At 42.3% G+C, this 17,221-nt stretch overlaps 2 protein-coding genes across 3 annotated transcripts in view; one reads left to right on the top strand and one right to left on the bottom strand.

Annotated features, from left to right (window-relative positions):
• AURKA (aurora kinase A) overlaps positions 1 to 17,221 on the bottom strand; it is a 33,838-nt gene that overhangs the window by 5,800 nt on the left and 10,817 nt on the right. The window contains exons 7-9 of one of the 2 annotated variants that reach the window (XM_087720487.1): positions 16,714 to 16,862; positions 14,416 to 14,590; positions 13,188 to 14,078 (exon numbers count right to left, since the gene is read on the bottom strand). In XM_087720487.1, the coding sequence (XP_087576613.1) occupies positions 13,887 to 14,078; positions 14,416 to 14,590; positions 16,714 to 16,862 (516 nt within the window). In that variant the 3' untranslated portion in view covers positions 13,188 to 13,886. Of the gene's footprint in view, positions 1 to 13,187; positions 14,079 to 14,415; positions 14,591 to 16,713; positions 16,863 to 17,221 lie in introns of those variants that run through there. The other variant, XM_087720489.1, reaches the window with a different exon arrangement.
• On the top strand, positions 67 to 11,844 carry MIMS2 (mitochondrial inner membrane scaffold 2). Its single transcript, XM_014064294.2, has 3 exons — positions 67 to 610; positions 8,567 to 8,739; positions 11,164 to 11,844. Exons 1-3 carry the CDS (start codon positions 140 to 142, stop codon positions 11,378 to 11,380), a joined length of 861 nt encoding a protein of 286 aa, XP_013919769.2. The 5' UTR covers positions 67 to 139; the 3' UTR covers positions 11,381 to 11,844.

A 17,221-nucleotide genomic window follows, 5' to 3' on the forward strand; every position in this document is an offset into this window, starting at 1 on the left:
AAGCCGCTGGCCCTTTAAGGAGAGAGGGCGGTGGGTGGCTGTTTTTTCCCTCTTCTCTCTCGGGGCCGCGGTGCCGCCTTCCTCGCTCCAGAAGCCCCGGGCTGGGAGGTTCTGCGCCGGGTCACCACCTCCGGCTGCCATGCGGTGGCTAGGCCAGCCTTGCGCCCTGGCTCCGTTTTTGCCCAGGGGAGCTTTCCAGGCCATCGGCGGGCGCCTTGCTTTGGACCAAGCAGCTGGCACGGCCGGCAGCCTCCGATCGGGGCTACTTGGGGCCGGCGGCGCTGCGCCGGGGTTCCTGCCGGGCCAGGCACAGCTCAGCTGGGCGGTCGAGAGTCCGGTTCCCAGCCGAGGGCACCAGCAAAGCGGTCTCCGGCTCTTGCGTCGCCTCTTGCGGGAATCGGGACTGCTGCTGGTGGTGCAACCCGCTCGCTTTGCGCTCCCGGCGGTGGCCGGTGGAACCGAGGCGCTGCGTCGCCACCTGGAAACGCCGGCGGGGGATCCCAACCGGCTGCACCCCGAGAGAACCTGGCATGCAGCGAAGGGCGACTTCTTTGCCGGCGGGCAGGAGAGCCGCGGCGGGGGATCCCGCGGCAACCTCGCACCTCCCCAAGTGGGTGAATGACGGGCCGCGCGTGTGCGTGGGAATGCGCGCTTGCATTGGCGTAAAGGGGTCCCGGTGGGGGCTTTAGGGCTGGAGATCAGGGTGACCCACGAGGCTGCCTTCGCCCGGTACGAGTGAAGCGGCCACGACCAGAGAGCGGTACCTACGTGGCCTGTGTAGTTCGGGGATCGGGGTGATCTATCCCTCGAGAACTTGGGCTGGCTTAATGCGGAAGTGTCGACAATTGCTTTGCGTCCTTGTGAGTTCAGTCACAATAATAATAATAATAAGGGCCTATTAAAGAAACAAGAACACACAATTTATTTCCCTCCATTGAAAATTGCCCGGAAGGTGAAACAGGAAGATTTTTTCTGAGCACCTTCAGAAAATAGTGGAGAGCAGGTTTCTAAACAACTTTTTTTCAATGTTTATGTATTTATTTATTTTTATTTAGTTAGTTTGTCACTCATGTACAAGATAACATGAATGGGTACACAGGAAATGGGGAGAAATAAATGGGGACAGTAGGGCTGATGCGCTTATGCACATCATTTGCACACATGTAAAAGGTGCTTTAGCACTTAACCCCCCCTTCTCTTTAATAATATTTTAGCAGGTTTGAACTGGAGAATTCTGTTGTATCTCCCTGGTCTGCTCACTTATCCTTTGGGAGAGGTTTGTCTTGTGTGCATGCTACAGATAAAAGGGTGAGACTGGGGGGGGGGAGGGGGCAGTTGTCACTTATCTGCCTTGAACTCACAGTTTACACCAGTTTTCTATTATCTGGTGCCTGCTAGAAAGAGATAGAATTGCAATTCCATCATTATTTTTTGTATTTCGGTTTATAGGCCACAATTATCAGTGTGGGGCAAGGATGTCAAAAGTGCTGCACTGTAAGACTTTTGTGTTTGTTTGCTTATTTTTCACAGTCATCTTACAATATCTAATTCTCCAGAAAGAACGACAAATTCCTTCTGTCTTACTTTACGCACAACATGTTTAAGCAATCGGAACATGTTTAAGCAATCGGATAAAGACTTTGAAGAGTAATTTGAAGTAACATGATAAGCTAGTTGGATGGTAACTTTGATTTGCATTTTTGGAAACATGCTGTACATACCAATCAACCCACTGAATTTACGATTCATTGGATTGCGTAAACACAGATGATAGAGTAATTCAGAAACCAGGTTGCATCCCACAGGTTAAGAATACTGTGGGATGCAACCACTGTTTGAATTTTTTTTTAAAAGCACCTGCTTTTCTGTTGAAATGATATCCAAGGTGATTTACAATAGACAATAAAGCAAAAATAATAAAGCAGCACCAAAGCTTGGAGGAAAATGGTTTTATACAGATAGGCTTTTACAGCTAATGCTGAAAACTAAATGGCCTTTCTGAGCACTATTTGTTATGAAAAGGTCAGATTCAATTTAATTAATTGAAATTCCTTTGTGCATAAGGAGCAGTGGAAGAAACAGGGCTGGTATTTACCTGTTGGAGATGTCCAGGGATTTGTTTAATAAAGTTGGTCAGAGATCTATTTTAAATGAGGTTTTTTTTTAAAGCTGTTTGGTTTCTTGTAATGTTGGCTGTAAGTGTGAACTTATAGAAAGGAACTTTCTTCGCTTTTGCCTTTTTGGGACAAGGTTACCCTCAGCACCATTTTCTTATCCTTTCAGTTCTAGAAACCACCTCTTGAACCCGAGATCTTGTGTATCCCAACAGAGAGGCAGTACAGTATGCTGTAGTAGCTCAGGCCTAGGATGGCAGAGACACAGTTCAAAACAATTCTCAGCCATTGAAGCTCATGGAGCCCAGTCACTGGTTAAATTGGAGGAGGAATTGCTGTGCAATTCCTTAAGTTTTGGCTCTATAACAGTGGTGGCAAACCTTTTGGCCTGACGTTATCAAAAATTCAGAAAGTGCCCTAACTTGACTCTGCTAGAATGACACATGCACATACACAACCTAAACAAAAGAGAAACAATCATCTACTCACACACCCCCATCTAAGCCACCCTGAACAGACGGAGGCACTGAGGCTGGGCCTGTAGTAGAGGCCCAAAACTCGACCTCGGCTCTACACCACCACTGCTCTTCAAAAATGGCCGCCTCACGGCATTCCCCAAGGCATGCTAGTCTTGGGGAATTGGGTGATTGCCCTTGCAATTCGGCACTCCCCAAGATCTGCCGCACACTGCTTACCTTCAAATAATGTTCTCTCTGTTGACAGGCCCCTGCAGCCTACTTGAGGCTGCTCTGGGTCGCACAAGGTCTTGGGAGAATACTCTCCCATGGCCTCTGTAGCCTCCAAAAACCATACGAAAGCATGCCCCATTCTTGTGCAACTTCCAGAAGCCACAGGAGAGCATGTCCATTTTCATGCGGCCTCTAGAGACTCTGAAAATTGTGCAAGAATAATGTCTATGGAGATTCTCAGCCATCCAGATCATGGTTGTCCCAAAGGACAACTTTTTCATTTCCCACTATCCAGCCAGATTCTCCAGAGCTGGAGAAGCTTCATGGATGAGAAGCAAAACATCTTCAAAGAAAAACCAGAAAGTCTTGAAAAAGCACCTTTGGGACAGATGTACACGAACAAGGCAGATTTTCTGGAATAATTGTTGGGTATTGATAAACACTGGCTTGTTATCCAAAATGTCATATATAGGTTCGCCATCACTGCTGTAGAAAATCTAGATATTCTCTGCCACTGAATTAGAAACACTTCCCCAAAGCACAGAGCTGCTTTGTGGCTAGCAATGTCACAGGCTCTTTGCCTTGCTCTGACCTTTCCTGTTCTGGACTTGTGTTAGGGAAGTGACTGGTTTAAGAACAAGGACCTTCAAATACCTAAAGGATGGTCTTGTCTGAAGAATCCTCAGGATCTAATCTGGAAGCAAATAGTGAAAAAAAAGGTTTCTGCAAAGCTGTTACAATGAGTAATATGTACTTTTGAAAAACATTCACCTCAAAGTAGCAAGCATATCTCCAGCTGGACAATTGTCTTTCCACTGCCTGATAATAATGCAGAAAATTGAAGTCATCGAAGATCTTGAGAAAATTCAAGAAGACTAACTCTATCATGGCTCTGTCCCTGTTCTCAGCATTCTGGAGACAATCTATGTAGCTGCTAAGAGTTGACAGCAACTGGGTGGCAAATAATCACTCAATGGATGTGAAAGTTTGACAATAAAGAAATATGACAGGAAGATAATGGATACCTTTGAATTGTGATACTGACAAAAGCTATTGTGGGTACCCTAGTTTGCCTGATGAACAAATCAATCAATTTTGGAAGAAAATCAAGCCCGAGCTTTCATTAGAATTTTAAAATCTTAACTTTTGTATTTTATAGCAATAGCAATAGTTAAGCTTATATACCGCTTCATAGGGCTTTCAGCCCTCTCTAAGCGGTTTACAGAGTCAGCATATTGCCCCCAACAACAATCTGGGTCCTCATTTTACCCACCTCGGAAGGATGGAAGGCTGAGTCAACCATGAGCCTGGTGGGATTTGAACAGCCAAACTGCTGAACTGCAGTCAGCTGAAGTAGCCTGCAGTGCTGCATTTAACCACTGCGCCACCTCGGTATTGGGGTTATGTCACGCAAAAGAAAAAAGAAAAGCAAATCTATTGAAGAAAGGATTAAAGAGGAAAAGAGTCAATGCAATGGAAGAAGTAGCTACGGATGCCACTTTAGCCACCCAACTGAAGATGGAGCAGAGTTCAGACCAATTATCCACAGGGTTACCATGAGTCAACATCAACTTGACAGCAAGAAACACTAAAGCTAAATTAATTATATCCTTTAATAACATTTTGATTTCAGCTTATTGAAGGGAGAATGATTGGAGAAAAATCATATCCTGCTAAGACATTATCAGTCAAGCCTTCCTTGCTCCTTCTGTCTCACACCATTTTCATACATTTCGTACATTCTGCTGAATGTAGAGCATTGTAGGGCAACCTTTTTTGAGAAAACTCTTGCTTTTTCAAGATCAAGCCCAATGCTCTCCATTGCCTTAAATCTAGTCAGCAAATCAATAAGTCTCTGGTGACTACACTTAGCATCTTCAGTAGAGTGATAAAAGTGCAGTTTGGTTCTCATCAGTTGTCCTATTTTACAAATTAGATTACATTACACAGGAGAGAATTTAGGAGACCAGAAATGCTTCCCGGCATGTAGTCAATTGACATATGATTTAGAGGATAATATTGTTCTATATCAAAATCTACAGCTTTTTAAAATGAATTTGCAACTCTGCCACAGCAAGCCATTCTATGGGTGTTCAAGTCATAGCTTCTGAACATTTTAAATATGCTCTTCTCACAAACTTGCTCCTCTCTCCTGGGTGTGGATTAATTTCTGGTTCTTGATGGCTTCCATTCTGAAAACTTTCAGAAGCTACCGGTATCTATTTTCCCAGTGTGGGGGTAGAGTGATGTTTGAACCCCTGTTGAATAAGTTCTCCTTGTTTATGGTTTTTTTTTGGGGGGGGGGGGAGGTTATTATATTATTTATTTGTAATTGTAAGGTGCCCAGAGTCATTGGGAATCTGGCAGCCTATGAACTGAATAAAAGAATAAAAAGTGATGTTCGGAGGCCTATGACACCATGCCTGAACCTGGGATAATAGCAAAATAAGAGCTATTTTGGTATAGTGGTTAAGGTGCTAGTCTAGAAACTGGGAGACTGCGAGTTCTAGTCCTGCCTTAGGGATAAAAGCCAGCTGGGTGACTTTGGGCCAGTTACTCTCTCTCAGTTCAACCCACCTTACAGACTGGTTATTGTGGGAAAATAAGAGGAGGAAGGAGTATTAGGTACATTCACAGCCTTGTGTTACAAATAAAGTAATAAAGGCAGGATAAAAATCTAACAAAATAAAATGCACTAAATTTACACTTAAAATCTATTGTGAAGTGGAAAATGAATTAGAGATCTGTGCTGATCTTAATTAGAAATGTACTAGTGTCATTGTTTATGTTACTATTTCCTGCAGCACAACAGTGAATTTTTTTGTCAAAGAAAAGTCCACATTCAATTGCTTTCTGTATACCAAAGCAGAGGATCTCAGGTTATCCGTGTCTGCAGCCACTTAGGTAGCACAGAGGGGGACCTGTCTTTACGCATCATTAAAAGAGAATTATGCCTATCACTTCTTCTGCTTAGTTGACTTATTTTATGGATCGTAAGTTGTGCCAATCAAGCAGGTCTAACAGCTTTTTCCAATTCACTGCCCTCCATATGTGTGAGACTCTCATTTTCACGTTTCCAGCCAGCGTGATGCTTGGCTGCTATAGCTGGGGAATTTGTGAAGCTTCAGTTGTGATGGAAGATAAGAAAGGCTGAGGTGTATATGACCATGCAACCATTTTTGTAAAATAAATGAACATCAAGTTTTATAGCATATGAATAACAGGATTTAAGACATAATTAAAAATACAGTATTAAAGTAAGTAATGCAAAACAATAGTTTTCAATCTATTGATATTGCGTAAGCCATCTTGAGTCGCCATGGCCCAGTAGGCGGCAGTATAAATTTTCTAAAACAAAAATAAACCTGCTATGTAACACATTTAAAATATTTCTTTAAAGCATCTTTCCTTACTATCCATGATAATGGCTCAAATCTCTCTCCTAAGCTTTTAAAAAAGAAATTGAAACCTATGGAAGAACTATTGGGGGACAATATGTATCAGGTTTTGCTAGATTTCCTGTTTTTTCCAGTTTCCTCTTGGCTCTTCAATGACTCTCCTGTTTCTTAACATAACAGACACACAGACTTTACTTTTGAGATAATTTAATTGATTGCACAATGTAGCCATGACCTTTGGAGAAATTTATTCAAATTAGTAGGCTCCCAGAGCACTTGCCTCAGTGTTAATGTTAAAAGAGCAGCTTGGGTGATTTGCAAACTTTTTATTAAAAAGCTAGGATGAATGCTATCGTTGCTGTCTCCCTGACCCCAGCGAAACTCATGCAACATTTTATTTCTTCAGCTGCCTAGCAAAGAGTGTTGTCTGCAAGCCATCGCCAACCAATTTCCTTTCCGCAATCTAACATGTTTTGTTACAAGCACACATATTGCATTACACAGCAGGAGCAGGAAAGCCAAAGCTTTGTTCCCAGAGGAGTTATTTTATATCAGCATCCTCTAAGCGGTGACAAGCGTTACTGTGCACATGGCCTGCAGCAGTACAGAAGTCTCTTTCTTCTCCCAGGATTTGCAAAATCTTTGGGGAAAAACATTGTTTTGATCTAGATCAGGCATGTCAAACTCAAGGCCCATGGGTTGGATCCGGTCCGCGGGGTGCTTAGATTTGGCCCAGAGGGCCGACCTGGAAATAGCAAAGGATCGGCCTGCAGCGCCTGCTACTGAAAATGGGGTTTGCGCCCTGTTCTGGGCCTGGACAGCTTCCTGCAACACTCTGGCAGCCAAAACGGGGTGTAGTGGGACTGCGCATGGCCCACCCGTGCCCCATTTTGGCTACCAGAGTGCTGCAGGAGACTATCCTTGACTTAGAAGGTTATAAAAGGGAGGAAGTTAAAATATTTTACCTTTCATGCTTGCAGGATTCTGCTAATATAGCCTATGTCAATAATTTATAGTTCCAGTCTTCCTATGGGGTCAGTTTCTTGATCTGATCTCTTTCATAGGGTGATCAAGTAGATCAAATATACTTTTAAAAAACAAAAACACAAATGTATGCCTCTCTATTTTTATAATTGTCTAAAACCATGTGCGGAGGTGCAGTCCTTTGTCATGCCCACCATGGCCACGCCCATCCAAGCCATGCCTACCATGGCCATGCCCCCCCCCCAAACACCTGATCCTCCAAAGTCAAACACAACCCTAATGGGGCCCTCAATGAAATCGAGTTTATGACAACCTCGATCTAGACCTAGTACATGCAGAGTACATGCAGAGGGAATACATTTACAAAGGTACATAGTCTGTACCTTTGTATAAAATGGGGCAAACTTCACAAATGTTTCACTTAGGAACATACATTTTGGGCTTCATTGTGATCATAAGTCAAGGACTTCCTATAGAAGCCAAGCTTTTGCGGATGAGTTACAAAATTATAAAAATAGAATAAAGCAAATTAACTTCTCAAATCAACACAAAAATGAGTTAAACTAGCAATCAATGAGTTTGGGAAGTGAACACCAACAACTCCTTAAATACCTCAATTGGAGTAGGCAAAATATTGCTTTCTATGACCTTAAATCTCTACTTGTATCCTTTCACAGCAATTTTTTTGAAGGTCATTGCCACCCAATTGGTGTAATTTCCCTATCATGTTGAAGTGCTAGCTCTCAAATAGATTTTATACAAAAATGAAGGAAAACCCCAAAGAGAAAAAAAAGAATCCTTAACCAAGGAGAAGAAATACTAAAAATATATCCCCACCCTGCAACCATGCTTTCAGGCAGATTCCAAATAGTTAGATTCTCATTTAGTGACCATAATAGGGACTGGCGACTTGGTCAGTAACCAAAATAATTGCTAAGTGATCTACAACTGTGCTTGTGATCTTCCTTCAGTTTTTCTTTTGCTTCATAGACCTGCAAATGTTGTACGTGGAAGGACTGGTTGTCGTTAGTTTTTCATAACCATTGTAACTCAAAAGAGTTGCTAAACAAGGTAGTCACTATAAATGAGGACCATTTATAATGCTGATTGATATTTGCCAATAGGAGCTAATAATGACCATTTATGTCAACTCAGTTTTAACAGCCGGTTTATGACAAACAGGAATGCTATAGACAGGATAAAGGGACCAACTGTTACATACCACCGGTTTGTAATATGATGTTTGCATAAACGGCACCATAAATTACAGGATCCAAATGATGAAATAAACATGTTTCAAAATAAGTTTTACTCTAGAAACAAAATGGCTTATTTGTATGGTAATAACAATCTCTCTCCCTTACTTACCGCCAATATTCAGACTACAGGTACATCTCCAGAAAATCCCACAGATCCCAGCCAGGAAAACGGGAAGAAACCAAATAAATCACATCAGTTGAAGAAAATTTTTAAGGAATACGGAGCTGTTGGAGTAACGTTTCATATTGGGATTTCTTTGGTATCTCTGGGAATGTTTTATCTCATTGTGTCAAGGTAAGCATTATTATTGTTGCTGTTATTGGTGCGCTGGAAGTTTGATCACTATACTGCAAATCAGGTTTAGGTGTTCTCCCTTTCTGATCTTCCCGCATTTACAAAGAGAAAATGAGAGATCTTGTTTTCATTTAAAAACTGTTAAGCTGAATTTTATCTTCAGTATACAGGTCGTTCTCAACTTATGACCACAATTGAGCCCAAATTTTTTGTTGTTAAGCAACACATTTGTTAAGTGAGTTTTGCCCCATCTTACATTTCTTGCCACAGTTGTTAAGCGAATCACTGCAGTTGTTAAGTTAGTAACCCAGTTGTTTTGTGAATCAGATTATCCGATTGACTTTGCTTATCAGGTCACAAAAGGTGATCACATGACCCCAGGACACAGCAACTATCATAAATATGAACCAAACACCTGAATTTTGATCACATGACCATGGGGATGCTACAAAAATTGTAACTGTGAAAAATGGTCATGTCACCTTTTTTTAAAGTGCTGTTTTAACTTTGAACAGTCACTAAATGAACTTTTGTAAGTTAAGGACTATCTGTATGAAGGTGCCACATACACTTTGATTTTTCTCCATACCTTCTCTTAAAGTTGGGCCATGCCAAAAGATTCAGTGAGCTTGCTTCCAATAATATTAAACATTGAACTTTGGGCAGCTCCAAATTACTTCCGGCTATTGAGAATCCTGTTTTCTCTTCCATCCACAACTGCTACCAGATTGGACAGCCTTTGTATAGCCTGTAGCACAAGCCAGAACCAGCTAATTGGAAGGATTTTTAACCAAAGCCAGTTTTGTTCACCCCTTTACAGTAGTAGCTTAGACCAAAATCATTTAACTTCTGCCTTTGGTAAGGACTGTTGGAGTTGGGTAGCTAATAAATTCAAATTAGTAATGATAATAACGACTGCAAACATAATACTTATCTCTGCAGCCCTGGCCTTGGTCTTGTAGGTGACTCACAGAAGGCTCTAGAGGAATATTTTCCAATCTCAGAAACTTTACAATAGAATGAGTTGGAAGGGACCTTGGAGGTCTTCTAGTCCAACCCCCTGCTTAGGCAGGAAACCCTACACCATTTCAGACAAATGGTTATCCAACCTCTTCTTAAAAATGTCCAGTGTTGGAGCATTCACAACTCCTGGAGGCCAGTTGTTCCACTGATTAAGTGTTCAAACAGATTAATTGTTCTAACTGTCAGGAAATTTCTCCTCAGTTCTAGGTTGCTTCTCTCCTTGATTAGTTTCCACCCATTGCTTCTTGTTCTACCCTCAGGTGCTTTGGAGAATAGCTTGACTCCCTTTTCTTTATGGCAGCCCCTAAGATAAGATGTATGGACTACAATTCCCAGAATACCTCAGTTGCTGAGACTGAAAAAGACTTCTAGTTAGATTGAGTGGCTGAGTTCAGTTCTTTGAGTCGTGGCACACTACTCCACAGCACCAGTTTTCTTCTCATTCAGGTTATTTAACAAACCAAGACACCAAGTCCCACAATTCAATCACAGAACAGACTTATCTCACCTATTTCTCCAAGTAGGTATAGAAAATAAAGATGAGACTCACTCTAGCTTACCTGTAGTCATGTGAACCATGGAATCCAGGCCTGAGGGATGCACCGGATACTTCTATAGTTTTCTCCCATACTTACAAAGTGCTTGTTTCCGATAGGATGAACATGAACAGAGCCAAGATTTCCTTTACAACCACAATTGAGACTGGAATTTTTGTTGCTAAGCAAAGTGGTTATACAGCGAGTCATGCCTGATTTTATGATCTTTTTTTGCCATGGTTGGTAGATGAATTACTCCAGTTGTTAAGTGAATCAGAGTCATTAAGTGAATCCATTGACTTTGCTGGTCAAAGCCAGCCAGGAAGGTTGTAAATAGTGATCACATGATCCCAGAATGCTGCAACCTTTATAAGTTGCCTGTTTGCCTGAAAATAAAACCTCCCTGGACAATAAGCCCAATCGGGCTTTTCAGCGCATGCACTAAAATAATCCCTCCCCACAAAATAAGGCCTCCCAGAAAATATTGCAACATAGCAGCAGCCATGAGGTGATCACACTCACTGCCTCCTCCACCTCAAAAATAAGACCTCCCTGAAAACAAGGCCAAGCGCTTATTTCGGAGGGCAAAAGAAAATAAGACCCTGTCTTATTTTCAGGGAAGCATGGTACATGCCTTGTTGCCAAGTATCCAAATTTTAATTATAGGACCATTGGTTGTAGTCATAAGTGCATTACAACTTATCAGTTTTTTCAAATTTCATTGTAAACTTTGGACAATCACTAACGAAACAGTTAGGTTGAGGAGTACCTGTACAAAGTTCTTTTGTAAAAGAAAAAACTATCAAAATCATTCACTTTCACGCTATTAATGTATCATCTGTTTCTCTTCTCTTCTCCCTTTTAGCGGAGTAGACATGACCACTATTCTCTTCAAGCTGGGATTTAATGAAGCCCTTGTGCGATCCAAGCTAGCTGCTGGAACAAGCACTTTTGTATTGGCCTACGCTATTCACAAACTGTTTGCTCCGGTCCGGATCAGCATCACCGTCATTTCGGTGCCCTTTCTTGTTCGCTATTTTCGGAAGATAGGATTTTTCAAGCCTCCGGCTCCAAACCCTTGAAATTATTCCCTGGAATTAAAAAGGCCGCTCCATCTTTTCTTCTTAGAAACTTTCGATAGCTCATGCACTCTGGCTTTTCTGTTTGCAATCTCCCCAACAGGATGGGAATGTGCTTTGTCTGAAATTAGTAACTACTTCGAAAAGATTGCTGTCTATGTTGCTCAGCTACATGCTTACTGAGGCCCTGAAGAATTACGGATTTGGTACGCTGATAAAGATGTCAGATTACACCACTAGAACATGTTATCTCTATGGAGTAGGAAGACTTTTTAAACAATGGGCCTATTCAGGATGGTGGAGGATGTTGAAGAACAGGCATAAATGACCAGAAGGCAGGTTCAAGTTGAGGACTAAAAACACTTCCTACGAACAATTTGACAATGAAACCAAATTTGGGGTTTCCTTTTTCTGGGATGCTTTCAAGCATATTTTGATTTCTGAACTGAATAAAACTGTAAATTATATAGACTGAATGGTCTTTTCAGTTCTGATTCTAAGCCTTCCACATTCTCTGCAAACTCATCTTTTAAATAAGCATATTGAATTTAGGATGCAGATTACTAAATCTTGTTTCCTTTCACGCAGGGATTTTGTAAAAGTTAAAGCAATTTTAAACGAGATTAGAAACAAATATGTCCATGAGTAAGTATGGTACTCGATTCTAAGGAGTTATATTTCTTGAATTCCCAAGCATAGCATTGTAGCAACTAGTTTTTAGTTCGTATGAACTACAGGTAGGCCTTGATTTTTCCACCATAACTGAGTCTACAATTTTGGTTATGTTGTTGGTGATGGTTCTAAAGCAAGTCGTCACGTGACTGAACTTGATTTATCAACCTTTTTAAAAAGTCTTCATTAAGCAAATGCTGCAGTCGTTAAATGAACTCATTTTTCTTTTGGGGTGTTTTTCTTGAAACTAGAAATGCTTGTTTTCAAGGGGGGGGAAACCATAAATCAGTTACATTGCTGCAAGGTGCTGTGAACAGTAGTAAATGTAGACCAGTTGCTGAGTGCTGAAAACATTCTTATGTGACTGCAGGGGGGGGGGTCAAAACTTTAAAACTGAGTCTTAAGTCCCTTTTTCAGGGTTTATAGTTACTTCACTCAGTAAACGACCAATCAAGGAGTACCTGGCTAATTGTTTACAGGCATTTGGGGGGGGGGGATTTCCAAACAGTGAAATGGTTAAGTAATTTAATGACAGTGGATAATAGTATTAGCATACATAATAGGGCAGGTAGCCAATTTGAGAATATGGGAGAGGGCAATTAGAAGCTAGAATTCACAATTTTTCTTGAGTTTGGTATGGTTTGATATGGAATGTTTCTTTGTTTGGTTCTTTAAATGGTATTGTGCCAATTTATAGTGTTTATATTTCCTACTGCAAAATGGCTGCTGTGGATTTGTAACCATTGTAGTCAGAAGCTTCCAGAGGCTACAAAAACCACACACTCCCACATCTCCCTGCTTAATAACCCACACAGTCAGGGTGTACTGGAATTGCCATCACAAAACGATGCTGTCACACAAAATTACACTTTTAGGCCCGCTTTCGTCAGCTTCAGCAATCCTGGTACCAATTTTCATCATAACCCCAGGATAACTCTGAGAATTGCCTGGAATCACTACATGCCAAAAGAGGGCTTGTATTTTCAGGATCCAACATACTTCAGTTTATCTGAACTGTACAGGTTCTCAGAATACACCCTTTCAGGGTTGACAGAGGTAGCTTGAAATACACTTGGATAAATGTAAATTCTAAAAGTGAAGTACCATTAGATGCAAGTATAAGTGCTGCAGAACCATCATGATTTTGTGATAAAGTTTTACTAGTGCTTAAACAAATACATTATTTAAAAATTGATGATCAAAAGTAGTTTATGCTGTTTTTCTTGTAAGAACTTACATTGACCAATTACTCACTATCGAGGATATCCTAGGAAGTAGGCTATCTCTGACCACTAAATAAAGTAGTTAGGTATTATCCAAAAACAACATGTCTGAAAACATTGGGTTATTACTTATAAAGTCTTTAGACTTCAAAGAATTTCCTAACTGAAGACAGGACAATGACTGCACAAGTAGCTCATATTTACAGAAGCAGATGCCGTCCATGTCACATCACTGCACAGGTTAACCTTGGTGTTATTGCACCGTTCCAACAATTTCATGTGGCTATCAAGCAGCAAGGAGGATCAACCGAATAGGAGCTATGTATCTGAGAAAGTCCTGAACAAGATGTGCCCCAGCAGCTTTGAATCACATGCACAAAGAGTTCAAGTATGTGTTCCAGATATCCACAAACTGCTTTGAATGGAACTACAAGTATTGCAGCATGCCTGTGAAAACTGCAGCTCAGACTTCATCGTGTTCATAGAGATTCGTTGCGCAGGAAACGTTGACTTCTTTTTTGAGACCAATTCTATGCTTCCTGTATCAAGTGTCTTATAATTTGTTGCCATCCCTGCTACTTACTTGGGAAATGCAGTCAGCAATGCTTATTATGCTATGACTGAGTTTTATTAGCAACAGTGGTTTCCACCATGTTATGCTTGGGAGGTTTAGTAGAGTTTGATGTAACCCATGGATGTTTAAGCACACTTTCCAGTAGTAATCTCTGCTTTGGGTCATGCTTCAAGAGCTTTGAAATCAGATCCTGAGCTCCCTCTGTTACAAAAGGAGGAAATCTGTACTCCACCTTTAAACAAAAAAAAATTATAGTTACACACAAAGCACTGCATTCACTTCTTCCCATTGTAGAGTCCAGGTGGAAAATAACAATTAGTTTGGCAGTAGCATATCAATGTAAGACACTATCCAAATAATTGTTACTAGTGCAGGAACCAAACCTGAATTTGCCAGCTGACAAAAAGGTACTAATATGCTTAAAAATTCTAATCCATGAATAACATCAGGGGATAGTTTAAGGCAGTTTTAGGCTTCTCAAAATCTGAAAAGTTACTCCTATAGTGTGAGTCATGGATTACAAGAAAACAAAAATATAGGATACATCAAGCCAAATAAATTCAACTTACCCTTGAAATGGCTCTATATGTATCCTGATACGTTTCTGCTTCAAAAGGAGGCTTTCCTACCAAAAATTCATAACATAAGACACCAAGACTCCACAGGTCCACTGTTTCATCATGTGTCCTCCCTTCAATCATTTCAGGTGGTAAGTAATCAAGGGTGCCACATATTGTTGACCTCCTAGGATAGCAAAGTATAGAGCAGTCAGCAAATCGTGTTATTTATCTAAAAACCACAATAGATACTAATACTAATAAATAATAAGCTACACTGCTTATTAACACTATGTTTTAAGACATTTTATTTATGAATATTACCTAATCCTAAATCTTTCTGCTGTCTCTATTACAAAGTATTTGACATTTTTGGATGTCACAAGAAGCATTCCTTTCTCAAACTCAAATTCAAAGTTGCTTTGTAGAACATGAAGGCCTCCACTACTCACACTTCTCTACATATCATCCTTACTTCCTTTTTATTGGATCTGATTTCCCATCTACCTTCTTTGTGGATTCTAGGATCTTATCAGTATTACCGTATTTTCACGACCATAAGCCGCACTGAAAATCCTAAAATTTGATCAAAAACCGGAAGTGCGGCTTATAACCCGGTGCGCTTTATGTGTGAAAAAAGATCAAAAATCTCTCCCTCCTGACGCTCAAACTTGAAGCTCGCAAGCATGCACACGTCCCTCGGGTCTCTCCCTTCAACCTCGCTACTTTCTGAGTCGGAGCAGAGAGCCACCCAGCTCCCAGCCCCTATAGAGTGGGCTGTTCCGTCAACCCCCCATCCGCAAGAAGGGACGGCAGAGCGGCGCAGCCCTTCAGGATTTGCCGGCGCCGAGCACCCCATCCGCCCCGGCAGTCGCCCTGCCTAACTCCGCTCCGCGCCCCAGCCGGCTCTGCGCTGCCGGTCAAGGGCGCGCGGGTGGCCGGTGCGGCGCCGGTCTTCCCAGCACACCACGCCGGCCGGGCAAGAGCCGGGAGAGCAGCGGAACCCAAAGCCTCCCGCGCCAGAAATGTCCCACTAGCCGACGCCTGCCACGTGCGCCCACCCGCCCGCCTCGGGGACCGCAACCCGGGCGCCCTGCCCGCCCCCATCATCCCCCCCCCGCCTGGCTCACCGATGCGGATGACATGGGGCATGCCGCAGCAGGCGTGCAGCCAGAGGACTCCGAGCAGGGCGGCGGCGGCGGCGGCGGAGGCGCAGGAGCGGGCCAGTGGCGGGCGCGGGGCATGGCAGTAGGTCAGCATCCTGGGCAGGCAGGCGGTGGGCAAGGCGCGGGAGGCGGAGAGGACAGAGCGACCTGACCGCGGCGCCTCAGGCCCCCGCGCTGGCGATCTCCCGGGGTGGCGTGGCTGCGCGGGGCCGCTCAGCGGAGGAAGGCGGCCGCCTGGCGGGAGAGGCTCGGCCGAAAGGTGCCGGGGCTGGAGCCGCAGAGCCAGGCATGCCTTCCGCCCGGGAAGTCCTGCCCCTTCATCCCCGAAGGCCGGCGCGCGGTGAGCGGGGCCGGCGTGGAGTCGAAAGTACTTTGCACATGCTCCACGGTCGCCGCGCTCTCCGTCCCAGCCTTCGCCGAAGCCGGCGGGCTGCCTCCCGAAGAAGCCGCCGGAGCGTCCCAAGCCAGAAAATGCCCCAACTTGGGCAGACGGAGTTCCAGTTGCGCACGTGATTCGATAAGGAACCAAGGGGAGCCGGGTCTCTGAGCGCGGCTTATAACCCGGTGCGCTTTATGTGTGAAAAAAGTTTAAAAAATTAACATTAACTGATACTGCGGCTTACAATCCGGTGCGGCTTATGGTCGTGAAAATACGGTATCTTGTTTATTGCATTCATAACTATCTTGCTGCTGATTTATCATTCATAACCAACTAGAATTGTTGGTGTGATATTTTGGTTTGAATTCTGAGTTAAAATGTTCCATTTTCTTATATATTCATTACATGATTTTCTTTAGATGGTTATACTCAATATTTCAAATATATATATTCTGAGATGCTCCTCACAGTAACAACTCTGAAATTCTAAAGCCACTGAATAGATTTCTACCCTGATGCCTTAACCACCACACCAAACAGACTCTTGCCAATTTACTTTGGTATTCACCTGGAAAACATGGTTGCCAGTATTATAGTGCGAACCCTACTTTAAACAGATTTTCAATTAAGTGTTCTATCCTCACCAGAAAGAATCAGTTATTTAACCATTTTTTGTAAATTTTACTACTTCTGGAAAAGTACATTGTATGTTCAAATAATTCTAAGCCAATTATACTCTCAAACTTGAGTATTAGAGTCTCCTACCTAGAAGATGGGGCATGCACTGACCATCCAAAGTCAGCAATCTTGAGCTCTCCATTTGATCCCAGCAACAAGTTTTCAGGTTTGATGTCCCTATGAATTACTCTTTTTGAATGACAATATAACAATGCATCTGCGAGTTCAGTCATATACTGTAGAAGAAACCAACATTTGCAAATAAGGCTTAACAATTTCAAATAATGCAATTTAAGCAGATATGAGCATTTATTCATGTTATACTACTATAGCCACAATGATTAAAAAAAAGACAATGATTTAAAAATCTATGAAAAAGAACAGGAAAAACTACTGCATTATTGGGCTAAACAGCAAGTCTCTACTATGAAATGTAACGTTTCCCTTAGTCATTATGGATCTCATTATCCTCTAAGTAGTCAGATACCTAAAATGTCACTAGCCTGTGTTAGCTTAATTACAGAAGTTTGCTTTAATGCAAAGCAAACCTGCTCCAAAAATTACTGTGGTTTCTCATGCTTAATCATTGGCCAAA

This window comes from Thamnophis sirtalis, unplaced genomic scaffold, assembly GCF_051295495.1.
Source record: "Thamnophis sirtalis isolate CommonGarterSnake01/CBP01778 unplaced genomic scaffold, rThaSir2_p1.2 scaffold_7, whole genome shotgun sequence".
Taxonomy (NCBI): domain Eukaryota; kingdom Metazoa; phylum Chordata; class Lepidosauria; order Squamata; family Natricidae; genus Thamnophis; species Thamnophis sirtalis.